General features: G+C 42.1%; 1 protein-coding gene across 1 annotated transcript in view; it reads left to right on the top strand.

The window, feature by feature from the left end:
- Positions 1-8,434, top strand: part of RHOF (ras homolog family member F, filopodia associated) — a 312,658-nt gene extending 304,224 nt beyond the window's left edge. The window contains exon 5 of the mRNA XM_069619588.1: positions 6,914-8,434. Coding sequence (XP_069475689.1) covers positions 6,914-7,078 — 165 coding nt within the window. The 3' untranslated portion in view covers positions 7,079-8,434. The remainder of the gene's footprint in view (positions 1-6,913) is intronic.
- The last annotated feature ends 5,929 nt before the right edge of the window (positions 8,435-14,363 follow it).

Genomic DNA, 14,363 nt, shown 5'->3' with positions numbered 1-14,363 from the left:
CACGATTGCCCATTTTCAGTCATCCACGTGACTGAAGACCATGATTTTGAGCTCTGGTGTATTTAAAATACTATTTAATGAACCTCTGACGTCTTCATTGTTTTCGTGCCCATCTTCTGAACAGGGGTTTGTTCTTTCATACGTTTGTAGTTACTGTCTGATCATTCCAGCCTAGAGCGGCCTTGGCTTCTTTGGACTTCTTCTTGCTTCACCTCTGTAATTCAGTTGCTTTTCAGCTGCGACACACTGGAAAAGCCTTCCTTTTTCTGGTTCAGATCTGCTAAAATGCGTATTGGAATCGTCCATAGTTCACTCACTATATATGTGCATGCACAATCTATTCACTACATAGCAAGTCTTAAGAATACTTTGTCTGCTTGCGATCCTTTGCATCTGTACATGTGTTAAATGACTTAATGTCTTCAGCTTTTCTGTAGCATAAGCATCTTCATCTCAAGCCCGAAAAGCTCCTTATCTTTGATACTTTCTTGATGCCTATAGAATATCTATATTCTCTTGTCTCTGCATCTCTTCTGGGTGTGTCAGTCTGGCTTTGTATGATGTCACCAATCTGCTCTTTTGCTCACTTTTCACACTTCTTCTGGTATCTCATTCAAATGGCCATCATATTGTTGTGTTTGCCGATTTGGCTTTCGCAATGGGATCCTTGCTTCCAGGCTTCTCCTTGGTATTGGTATCTTCACTGGCACTGCGCATATTTCACATCCCGGTTCCCAGCATATAGGCAACATGGGCGCGATGCTTGAGGTGTGGGTACATGCTTCTTCTCTACAGGTGGCTTGTGGTGTGTTGCATGTTTGTGCAGGCTTGTTTCCTCGTTTATTAGTGTGTCTTATCTGTTTGGGTAGGTTGTTTTGTAGGCTGGTCTGTCTGGTTTCTTAGTAGAGATATGGATTAAATAGTGATCCTTGTGTGGTAAAATGATTATAAACCTTCTTTTGATAAGTGGAATGTATTAATAAAGATAACAGCATTGGAGTGACACTTTCTAACGCATAATGGCCATTATAGACTTCAGACGCTTGTTGGCTTCACATTTCCACCGAGAACTGTGTCTTACATTCAAGGTGTGTTGAGAACTTAAACTGAACACTTTATTAAAAAAACCTTTAAAAAAGTAAATGGGTTTCTTGTATTACCCTTCACACCGGACTAAGCCCAGTACCAGGACTGGGTATTAATCCAATGCTGCTCAGTGTAGCCTTGTTTACAAAGCAAAATGGTTGCCCCAGAGTGATCTTTCTTGCATATTACTCCGTTGACATCTTGCTTTATAATGGTAATGGGTTAAATGATGACGCAAAAAGAACTTTTTCCCGGGTTTTTTTATTTGTCGAATCAACATTATGTTTTGGTGTTTTTTATATCACATTTGAATTGGTGGAGGTGTGTTTGTCTTTTGTTGATCGTCTGAACCGTAGAAGTGCTATAGAGGCACCTGAGACAATAGATACTAGACACCTGCTTGTTTTGATCTTTTCTCTATTTGGCAGTGTGTCCATGGAACGGTTGATGGCTCGCTGGTACACGGTTTGACAAATGTGTGTCTTGTGTGTCTCTGAATATGTATGCATGGGGGTGTGTGTTAGATGTTTTTAGTTTCCTCCGGATGTACGAGTGTATATTGTAGAGCTGTTAGCGGGCATAAAGTATTTTAGGGTTGAACGTTTGTATGGGGGATGTTCTAATGGTATTGTCTAGGATGGTATACGTGTTTGTGGCATGCAGTCAGTGGTTATCAGGGGTGTAAGCCAACAGCACTTGTGGGTGCATATATTCCTGGAAGATATCAGTTGGAGGTACGTGTCCAGTTATATTTTGTGTTTTTTTACTGAAATGATGATTGTACTTATCAGAATGGTCATCCCATCAAGTTGTGGTCTTTAGTGCAATGGGTCACTGCAACCCCTAGGACTTGCACATTTTCTTTGCTGCAAGCACTGAGGCACTTTGAAGAGTTTTTTGCATGTTAGGATGTGTCCATGTTTGTTTTGAGTGACTGTTCGTCTGTTTTAAAATTACCCAATAGCAATTTAAATTTGGTTAGTGAGTGGGAAGTTTTGTTATTTTTTTCGATATATGCAAGCGTGACATATGTTTTTTTTTTTAACTGCCTGAGTCGAACCCAATTTGGTTGCACAATGTTGTGTTTGGGGTTGTGTGATTGAGCGTTGTGGAGGTGGCTCTTAGGATTCGATATGATCAGGTAACACATGACAGATGTATCTGTGTGTTTTGATGAGAAATGTGATTCGATGTTCAGTTGTATTTTTTAATACACTGTGACACTCTGCCATGTGCTTTTTGAAATTGCACTTCGGTAATGTTGTTGGGATGTTTCGGTGTGTTGTTGGGTGGAGTGTAAATTAGCACTAGGGGTGGCTCTGAGGATTTGCGGCCATTACACAATGGATGGATTGGGGTGTTTTTGATACAGTGTGAAATAAAGTATTATTCTCCAGCGTAGTGCAGTCATAATGTTGTTGGCCTCTATATTGCTGATGGTGTGTATGGAGCACTTAGATGGGGGCTCCATATGTGTCCGGTGGAGATTGATGGGAGAGATATTTTGCACAAGTATTTTTAAAAATCGCAATATGTCTTTGAGATGCATGCGTGATATTCTGGCAGTGGAGAAGTAGGCTGGCCAAGCAAGTGCGTTTGACTTACAAGAGTCGCTGTTTTTGGCTCTCTCTGATAGACGTCCTGCCAAATAAACAGGGAACACAGTACTTGTACATGTTCAATTAGTGAGTGTTGCATGCAGAAATGGTGGCTGTGTATGTTTAGAAGTGTTAGGTTGCTCTGAACAGCCAACATGCCGTGTTTTGTGGTAGCTCTGTAGTTATCGCTGTAGATTTTCCATCTTTTGACCAAGAAACCAACAACCTCACAATGCCAAGAGTTTAAGTTGTCAGTGTAACTATATAATTAGTGTGGTTACATAGGGGTATATTTACACAGGAGCCTGGATTTGTGATTGACCATTGCATGGTTTCATTGTGAGAAACATGGAATGTTTTGTTTTAGACCTTGGTAGCACGTTGTGCATAGTAACGTTTATTCCGCAAAGCCTTCCTTTCAGTCTTTGTATTATAATTATCATAGTTGTTCATTTATAACGCGCTTAACACCAGGAGTGGTTTCTATGCGCGGGATCAGGATTCAAACCTGAGTTGCGCTGCGTTGTCTTGCTCCCAAGACAAGTGCGTTTCCCCTAAGCTATGAGTGTTTGAGAGACTGTGTATGTAATGGTGTGTGACTGCATGATATGAGCGTGTGTATTTGCATATGTATGCAAATGTGTGTATATATATATGTGTGAGCGTATATGAATATGTGAATTAGGTAACTGAGTCTGTATGTGTGTCTGATGCGATCAAGAGTTAATTGGGGGGGTGTAGAGATTGTGAAGGGACAAGCCTGTGCAGAGCCGCAAGGGGGATGATTAGTGGGTGATACCAGCCTGAACATGTTTTTATGCAATGCCATGGCAATATATTACTGCCATTATGGGGAAAGCCAATATAATGAATCTTCTTATGTGGGTGGTCGGACTACATTAGTTCAGAAGATATGGACATGTTTTCTTACTGTGGGAATAGCATTTTTATTGGTAGCCAATGTGGACATTATTACAGTGTAAAAGCCCTTTTACTGCATTATGGGTAACAAACATGAGTGCTTTAATTGGAAGACTGGCCTGCATTGGTGCAGCCAATATGGATGTTTTCTTAAAATGGCATGACGTTTTTAGCACCATATTGGGCAAAGGCCACATGATGCCTGTTCATGATGAGTATGTCAACATTGAACAAATACTGCTGTCACTTTTATGTTGGAGTACAAACAGAGCACAGGTGTGAAAGTGCAAACTAAGTCCCTGCCCTGCATGTTCTGTACAGCCTTTATTCTGGTGTTTTTTTGTAGAGGGGGGAGCTGAAGAAAATCTCCCAATATATTGAATGTGCAGTGAGATGTCTCTGGTCACTCCTGTATTTTTTTAGTCGAAAACCATTGAGCGAGCTGGAGCAATATTTTATGAAGTTCCTATTGGAAAGGTGTATTTTATTTAGGTGCTTATAGATTCGGTTCCATGTGTTAAAATCGCAGCATAAATTGCCGTTTACACACACAAAAAAAATAAAAAAATAAAAAAAGAATCGCTGTAAAAAGGCTGTGGTTTTGCCGCAGCAATCCATGTAATAGATGCGGGGGACACCCCCCCCAAACCCTGGACTCATTATACCATTTAAGTGGAGCGGGGGACATTCCCGCAACTGCCACTCCCCTTAAATGGTATAATGGGGTACACCTTTACTGGGTCAAACCACAGCATTTTTTCCACGATTATTTGTACAGATGACTTTTCTGACACAATTTTATTACTGCATACCTAGATTTGCTGATGACCTTTGTGAGAAATCTGAAAGTTAGATGTTCCAATCCCAACAATTTCCCAATCCAATATAATTAAGTGGATAATATAACTGCTGCAGATATCCCAGGAAGCTCCAAAACCAATGTAAAATAGCTCAGGAGGTAGTGTGCCTTCAGCAAATAACTGTATTCAGCCTGCAATCCAAGGTTATGAATCATGCAAGATGGCTCAGTGGAAAGTATGACTGCAGCAGAGATGTGTTGTAATATTGAAACCTAGGTTACAATATCTGCCCTCCAACTGTCTCATCGAGCCAAATTGAGTCCCTTTGAATTGGATAAAAAGCACAAATGTTACTAAAGAATGTGTCTATCCAATTGATTGGGAGTTTTTCAAAAACATGTTTTTAACTAAAATGCCCCAGTGTGTGACAGCAGAAATATTCCTCCCAGGATTAGAGAGTTAAAAAAGAGGGATATTTGTGTAGTAAAGACGAGGAGCTACAAGTTTACAATTTAGAAACATTTAACCAAATAGATGTACAAGTAAAGCAAATAAGTAAAATAAACATGCACTTGCCAATTAAAGATCTGAAAATCAGCAGTACCCTTTCCCTCCAGGATCATCCGAGAACCATGGAGGACTCAGCATTCCATGTATGTTGTTAGCTGGCACCTTTTATCATGCCCAAAAACACCACACACATACCCACCCGAAAAACAAAGAAAAATATTATTAATGAAAAGACACTTTTGAAATGTCTTATCTCCTATCAGTACCAGAAGTAGAGACCATGGCCTTAGCATCCCAAAGGTTTGTATTCAGTAGCACTTCAGCAGTCAGCAGGGTGCTAATTGATGTAATCACTCCTTTAGTGTTTCAGTGCCTTGCTGGAGCTAGACAGTTAACAATGGGCAGGCCAAAAGGGAGCATTTGAAAGTAGGAATAGACACATCCCAGTCTCCCATCACATTGATTGTATCCTTGCACGATATACTTTTGGGCTAGTCCTAGTTACTTGGGCCCTACCCAACAAGCAACACCTGTGAATGCACACAAAAACAAACTGTGCTGTTATGGAACTGTTTATTTTCGGATAATGTATTCCTTTCATGTTTTACACAAATATCTTCTGTAGACAACAAAGAAGAGAAATGCAATGGAGAATGGATGTACATATTTGAATACATATTTTAAAGTTTGTTTTTAACAAAGAGATTTTCTTGTCTACATAACTATTTATTAAAAAGCCAACTATTTGGCTCTGGCCAAATACTTGCCAAACTATTTGGAATTCGGGCGAATACTCAAATCTGCTATTCGGTACACCCCTAGTTCTTACTTGGGAAAAAATGTCCTACATTGGTGTGGCTAGTATGGACATATTTTCTTGTAGTGGCATTGAATTACTGGCAAAGTCAACAAGATGAGTGTTCTTATGCAGGAAGGCCTACATTGGTGCAGCCAATATGCATATGGCTTTTAAGAAGGTCATAGCACCTGTTATTATGGTTACTAGTGTTATGGCAAAGCCCACATGAGCGTTCTTACCTGGGGATGCCAGTCTATACTGGTGCATCCAGCATCAGCATTTTTTCTTACAGTATGGATACTGATCTTATGGGCAAAGCAAACACGAGTATGCTCTTACATGACATACTGGCATAGATTGAAGCAGCCAGCATGGACATGTTTGGGCAGAGTCAGCATGAAAATGTGTTGTCACACTGGCAGAATACTGGCATGTATTATGGGAACAGGGATAATGAAAATGAATTGTAAATATGCTTCTGTGAACTGTTGGGGACCCGACATCTACTGGACTTTTTCATGAATTTTTATGATGTTGAATTCCCCAAGTAGCTTTCTTGGGGTGCCAGTGTTGTAGCATATACCGACTACCCCTTAAGCCAGCCATTTGCTTCTCTGGGAATGATCAGCATATTTTCGAGTTATGTAATCAGGAACAGTACTTTCCTGTTAATTGTACACTAGGCATGGCTGAGAGTCTGTGTTCGGACCAAGTGAGAACACATTTACAAACTTGATGAAGGTCAACCAGCCTGAAACCTGTTATGCAGAAGCAAATGCGTTTCAATCACTATAAGGTAGAAAAGAAATGGATACAAAAATAAATGTATTATAATGTGTTGCTAATGAAGAGACTTGCACAAATGAAAGATACTTGCACTGCAAATACATTACATTAAAATGTAGTCAAAAATTAAAATATTTCTTCATTTTTACTGTTGAGAAGCTTCGGAAAATGAAATTATTAGTACATTAGCGTGCAGAATTACAGGGAGGTTATTTTTCTTAAAAATGAGTTACACGTTCTTCACAGAATTATTTCAACAATTCAAAATGTTTGCGGTGTCAGAGTGCACTCCGCATACATGATCTTTCCAACCTTCATCCCTGTGCAGAATGCTTGCTTTGTCTGGATATAAAAGGAGTATTATTGCTTTTTCCAATGGCTAATTTTGTTTTATTTTTGGTCTTTGCTCACAGGGAGAAGCCACATGTCAGCAAATGCGCGCAGAAGAATATCTGGAGTGTTCAGCCAAGTTTCGTGAAAATATAGAAAACATTTTTAGAGACGCTACAAAGACGGCGCTATACAGCATGAAAAAGGCAAAGAACCATAAACGAGGCCGGCAATGTTTGCTTTTGTAGGCTCTGTGACGCGTTGGCAGGGCCGGTTCCAAGTCAAGGAACTACTAGAGACTTGCGTAGGAAGCCACACGTAAGGGGGTGCCATGCTGCCCCTCGAAGCCCTATTGGCAAGAAAGGAGGTGGCAAAACATCACGTGGCCTAGAACTGCGAATAGCCTTGCGCCAGTGGCGTGCATTGCACAGGCTGGGATGGACCTTTCCTTCACTTTTGTCATCACAAGGAACTTCTCATTGGACAGCTCGAGGGGTCATGCTGCAATATGGACAGTTTTTGTGATGACATGCCTTCCTTTTTATTGGATATTTCCATGGGTCAGGTTGTAACATGTACAGTTTTTGTGACGAAATTCCTTCCTGCTTTAGGCTTTTTTTAATTTTAAGGTTTTAACTCATCATTTTCCACTTAACCCTTTCAGTTCTCCTCATATGTCCAATAATGGGCCCGTTGTGCTCATATTTCTATGTCCTAAATTGCCTGGGGCAGGAATCGGTTCTCCTCAAGTCTCTGGGACCAATGGCCAAAATCTTGACTATGAATATGGCACTTTGGTCCCTATTTGGCAAGTGGGTGAGCCTTCGATCTATAGTTCAGTCTGAGACAGCAAGGAGAAACAGATTCAGCCAGTCAGTGTCCACCTGTTGAACTCTGAAGCGGTGCAAATATTGCGCCCTTTGATTAAGCATGCCCAGCTGTATATAGATGCAACCCAAAAAGGAAAAATTGCATCGCTGACGCTTGCAAACCTTTGAGCGTTGTCCATCGTTAGTTGACACTGTTGCCATACAATTGCTCAAAGTAGCAGTTTAACTGTGAGCATAAGGTAGCTACAGCTTCTACCTTGACTCCGGGTTAACCTCCCACCCCCAGTTAAAGGGCTACACGGTGGCTGTGCTTTGTAGATTTGTTTGGTATGTATCTTTTCTATCGTAGATTTCAGCAGAGGTTTTACAATGTTTGCAGCTCGCTCTCACGAAAGTTGATGGAGTGCAGGGTCAAAATGAATTGCCTCATTTGGTTAAAATATGTCAATGATGCATCAAATGATGTAGATATTAGGACAGGCCCCTTTGCTACTCTTCTAAACCTTCCTCGGGAACGAATGTTTGGAGTGTGCATGAACATTTCTGTCAGCTGATCGGAGAAGATTGGGGCATAATATAAACTTTGGAAAGCAAGTGAAAGAGTGTTCCAAGTGCCTCATAGACAAAGAGGTTTGATTGCTAGGCACAACTCAGTAGGTTACAGCACCTACTGCACTGTGGGATGAAACTCAGTTTTGTATTCCCTCCAATGTTCATTGTATGAGTATCCATTATTGTGGTAACAATAAACCCGGTTATTTAAGTTGCAATCCAGATGGTGGGGTGTCTATAGCTTTATTTCTATAGGAGAGAATAACAGTTGCAGCAACACCCATCCACGCACCACCCACAGAGGACTCCCACACATGGGAAGACACAAGGAACCCAAGACCAGAGCCTCTCCAGTTTCCCATTTCACAACTCGTAGCCTATTATCACAGCACAATTTCACTATAGCGACAAGCTTGCATGGTCAGTTCGGAGCGCCCGTCCCATCCCCCCTTACACCCGCAAGTCACCACATACAGGCACTCTGTATCCAAAGCATCATCCATCCAGATGCTGGACTCTGGTCGCTTGTGCTGTTACAGCTAGAGCTCCCTTTGGACAAGAATGCAGTGTTGTGAAGATGTACGGATGGCAGTACTGAGCTATATAAAGTAACATGGATGCCTGCGGCCTTACCATCCTGACTGCACCTGATCTCACCAAGTCCTGAAAGCCAAGCAGCGTCAGGCCTGGATAATTCTTGGTTAGGAGACTTCCTAGGAATACCAGTTGCTGTTGTTGTTTTGAGCAAAATACACAATTGCCATAGTTACGGTTACATTGCACTTTACATAGGAAAATGGACAGACAATGCTCTGAAACTTTTAAAATCATGCAGCAAAGTTCACCAAACTGTTCAACGCTATTTATTGCCCACCTCCAGGTGAACAGCTACAATTTGGAAATGTAGAACAATCCTATTCTTAGAATCATGCTGCTTGAGCACTTGCTTTTTTCACAGTGCCACATTTACACACAATTCTCTAAAAAGTCTCTCTCACAATTATTCACGTTTGGCATGTCAGACCTTATGCTTCGGAAAATGGAGGGCATCAGTTTCACCATTTTGGAGAAAAGCAGGCTTGGTCCCAGCCCAAAGTAGCAGTTAGTCCAGCCTGAAATGCTGTCTAAATCCCTTCTGCACAGGACCACAAGCCACCCCAAAGAGCCTGAAGCATGTCTGGGGAACAGGCATGATATGCATAGGGTCCACCTCCTGCACAAGCCCACAAGCCACCCCAATGAGCCTGAAGCATGTCTGGGGAGCAGGCCCGATATGTATAGGGTCCACTGCCTGCACAAGACACCCCAATGAGCCTGAAAAATGTCTTGAGAGCAGGCCCGATATGCATAGGGTCCACCGCCTGCACAAGACACCCCAATGAGCCTGAAGTATGTCTGGGGAGCAGGCCCAATATGTATAGGGCCCATCTCCCTCTGAAAATGCATGACAAGCTGAACAACAAAGGTTTAGAGGGCTAGGATTCATTCTAAACCTTCCAGCCCAACACGTTTCTGTTTTGCCAAATAATTATGTTGCCAAATTTGGTGAACTTCTATGGAAGAGTTCAAACATTACATTAGAGGGAAATCTATTTACATTTAGTGACTCTATAGTTAAGGTGGGACATTTAAAACAATCGTAAGGTGCCTCACCCGAATACCTGTATGAAATCAGGATTCCCCAAAGGTTAGCACAGTGATCTACACTGGCATTGTGCAGAACACAAACCATTACAACAACTGGCAATATCTCATTTAGCCTCATGAAGTGCCCAGGGGTTTGTAAAACGTGTGCATTTCTCTACAAATCATCATCATAGTACATCTCAGTATTGACAAAGTACACAGTGAGTGACACCTTCTTGAACCAACACAATTGCGAAAAAAGACAGTGATGTGGAGGTTGTACAACACTTGATCTTTCAACAAACATCTGTCTGCATACTGTATGCCAGTATGTCATGTAAGAGCATACTCGTGTTTGCTTTGCCCATAAGATCAGTATCCATACTGTAAGAAAAAATGCTGATGCTGGATGCACCAGTATACACTGGCATCCCCAGGTAAGAACACTCATAATGGTGGGAGTGGCACACAAGTGGGCTGTTGGGCTGGGAGACTGTTGCTAAGTTGCCCTTCACACGGATTTTTCTCAACCAAAGTCTGTTTTTTGTCTCTACTGTTTGGATCCCACTTCCCGCACACAGCATTTAATCACTGGTACTAGCACACCCGCGCGCGCACCCGGAAGTGGCACGCAAGTGGGCTGTTGGGCTGGGAGACTCTGTTGCTACGTGCCCTTCACACAGATTTTTCTCAATCAAGTGAGTGAGTCGGCAAGAGGAAGCACAAGTGGACCTTGGCTGCGTAACACGCAGCCTCTTGGTGGAACATTGCAGCCCAGTGCTTGGGGTCTTGTTCTGGGACTTGCTTGGGAACTGGGACTGGGATTAGGGGACTAGGGGAATTGATTGCAATACTGACCTCCTCTTTCTCTATTGCCTTGTAGAGTCCTTTTTTTGTGTCTACTGTTTGCCTCCCGCACACAGTATTTAATCACTGGTACTAGCGCACCCACGCGCGCATCCGGAAGTGGCACGCAAGTGGGCTGTGTGGAGGAGGGGAGGCGGAGAGAGACGGCTTTACTATTTTGTTTTTGGGGTAAGAAGTGTACATAAAAAGGAAATTTAAAAAAAAATGTATATATATATATATATATATATATATCCATATCCCCTATAGAACATTATGGCAACTGTGTTGCGCAATGGGAACGTATGCGCTATAAAGACTCCCGGGCCTATATTGGCCGTTGAAAATATCCAGGCCTCTCAGAGTGTCGGTACAGAGATAAAATCTAGTATGGATGTGCAAGTACCACACAAAACCACTCCAATGCGAGATGGACACAAAGATCAGAAATATGTGATCCTCCCCCCCCCCCCCCGGGTTGCTACTAAAGAGGAGAACTTAGGGTGGGGAAGTGGAGGAGGATGAAAGGGCAAAAATGGCCGTCATTAAACAGGAAGTGGAATTTTCCTACATGCACTCGCAAATACAAACAAAAATGGGAGCTCAATCTTTGGGGGAGGAGGTCATTTCCTTCGTGCCTGCGGGCCTGTCGTTTGATACCCAAATTCCATTTCAATCAAGTTTTCTGAGTATAAGAGATCCACTCAGTCAAAAGCTGACTGAGGGGACAGAAAATAGGTCAGAAGAGATAAATATTGATGTGTCCATGATGGGACAGGCAGTAAGAATGGAATTGGGGAAGCGAGCTAGGCTCTCAAGGGGCCCCTCTACGCCTGTAAATGCGTCTAGAAATGGGATAGATCAAGTGCACCTATTTAATACACTCCCTCAATTGAGTTCTACTATACCATACAGAGTATTCTCATCAAATGCTAAATTTCCATTACCATCTGCCTCAATATTTACAAACATACAAGAGGGCTGGGGAGTGGAACACAAACATGTTATAGAGGCGCAGATGGGCTACATGCCAAAGGGGAATTTGCCGATCCCCGCTCTGCCAACTTATATTGATACTTCCCCAATTTTAGGAGCTTCCCTCACAAGTTCCCCCATTAATAATAGTAATGCCAAATTTGAGGAATCACTGCCAGTAATATCTAGAATATTAAACCTTCTAGATAAAGGCCATGAGCTTACCCATTGGGAGACCATTGGGAGGAGAGACGTGAAAAGGGTTGCTCTGGATATCCAATTAAAACTAACCATAGTGGAAGGTTTTATCATGGGCAAAGAGGATAGGATGGAATCCTCAAAAAAAGACAGATATCACACAAATTCCTAAAATAACTGACTCTCAAGGATCTCAAACCTTGGATGGGGGAAAGGAAGCTCTGAGCTATGCCAGTGTGATACCTGGGGGGATTGCAATGAACCTATCAAAGGAAATAAAATAAATGATGAGAAAAATGAACAGAAAACTGACTCAGAGGGGGGGGGAAAAAAAGGATCATGGAGGTCCTGAAGAGCTATTAGCGAAAATGTTATCACTAGAAAAGGGCATGTTAGAGCTACCTGGCAAACTTGCATCTATAATGCCTTTGAGACCGGCAAGGTCTGTCCAGGGCGAGGACCCTATTTTCACGATTACCCCTGACAGCCCATCAGTTCTGATAAAACTGATGGATTCTGCTGATGGTGTAGGAGTCAGAGATGATGATACAAAAAACCAAAAGGAGGAGGGGAGCCTGATGGAAAAACGGCTTCTTCCTGTCAAGGAAACAAACGATTGGCTCTAAAGGCAAAGAAAAGGCTGATGAAAAGGGGACTGACCTCCTCTAAGCCAGAAACCTTTAAGAAAGAACCCAAGGTACCCTCGAATTAAGTTGCACTATCTGATTTAAGACAACTTAACGAGGAAAGTAGGATGGCCTTGCAATTAAATGTTGCTGATACCTCGCAATCCATTAAGGAAAAAAAAAAGTAAGGAAATAATGTAAATGGGAAAAACTAAAAATTGGGAAAATAAACATGATTCAGAGGGAAGATATTAGACCAAAGGCAAATGATAAAACAGAAGGAAACGAGAATGAGAAAGTACACCGTCCCCAAATGGATGGGGAAAACAAAGATAAAACAGTCACAACTGTCTACTTTTTACAATGTCCTGGAGAAGTCGACATACCGACGGGTATTACCACAAGATATCTCCAACGTTTTGGTCGAACATCCTACGACCTCAGCAGAATCTAACAGATTAGGTTTTTCCTCCCTACCCCCAGCTCCATCCTTTGCACCCACAGCAATGGAGCCTGTAAAGACCCTTGGGGTGGATGCAATTGAGGCGAAAATGAACTCTAATCCTGGGATCTCCCCACTGGATGGAACTCTGAATGAGTGCCCAAAACTATCCCTGAAGGAAGTCCAACAACCTCGGCTTGGAGTTGAAGGGGTAATTGCAAATCTCCCCGACACTATAAAAAAGATCATGATGGACCTCCTTCCTGACCTGTCACGGTTGGGTAATAAGGACTTGGAAGGGGTGGGGGGGCGGGTCCACGAGATAAAGGAAAGTCGGCCTCGGGTTATACCTCTTCCCCATTCAGGGGAGGGGGGACACAGTGGGAGCAACCTGAAAGAGACCCCTTACAATTGCCTGTGGGACATAGGGATTCTTACCCCAATGTTCCGCTGGATATGAGGAATCCTACACAATATGAACCGGCAAGACTCTTACATGTGAAGGATAGCGATTTAAGGAATATAATGTGGAGAAACATCTAATTTCCGGAATACCCAAGTATCCTTCTTTATAATTTGTGTGACATTGGAGGCCCATCCTCGCTTAGGATGATTGGTTCAGCAGATATTAGTCTGGTGGATTTTATCCATCCCTCTCGCTATGACCATGTCCGTATTGTTCCCAACTCCCAAAAGATCTTTGAAATGATTATTCAGGAGACAGAACAATTCAATAGAATGGGTTACAATATCCTGATCTTCAGTAATGGTTGGGAGAACGGAAATGTTCAGGAAATGGAAAAAGTAAGTACTAATATATGTAGGGATGAGGCAGATACACGAAAAGTAAACACTCTGCCTCTCAAAGGAGGGGATGGGCAGGACTTGGTTTGGCTAGCCCAAACACTTAGAGAATCAATATCTGAAATGCAAATAATGAAACAAAAACTTTAATGTTACTAAAGTAGTGGACCACTGGAAATTCCTTTCATGGAACTCCAGGGGCCACTCGAACTTGATGAATTCTGGGATCTTATGTGCAAACCTTAAATCTTTTGATCTTTTCTGTATACAGGAAACGTGGTTGACTGCCCGATACAACTTGATGGTTTCATATGTATACATCTTTTAGCTAAAGTGGGACTACGCGGCAGACCCACTGGATGTTTGCTCGTTGCAGTCAAACTTGAGCTGGGCACACATATTCTAGAATCAACTGAACTAATGAATTTTGCACTTGCTGTTGTAGTGGAATACGGAAGTGATTCTCACTTTGAACTGTTGTTAATTCTAAACATTTATTGGAACTCACAAGTACCACTGGGCTATGCTGTCTCGCATTTGAACAATTGTTTATCTGCCATGTTGCTTAAATACAGAGGAATTGACATCATAATCTCGGGTGATTTTAATTCTGAAATCAAATATGGTCTAGGGA

This window comes from Ambystoma mexicanum, chromosome 10, assembly GCF_040938575.1.
Source record: "Ambystoma mexicanum isolate Mex_15411 chromosome 10, UKY_AmexF1_1, whole genome shotgun sequence".
Classification (NCBI taxonomy): Eukaryota; Metazoa; Chordata; class Amphibia; order Caudata; family Ambystomatidae; genus Ambystoma; species Ambystoma mexicanum.
The sequence above is the reverse complement of the archived record's forward strand: the minus strand, read 5'-3'. Positions and strand labels throughout refer to the sequence as shown.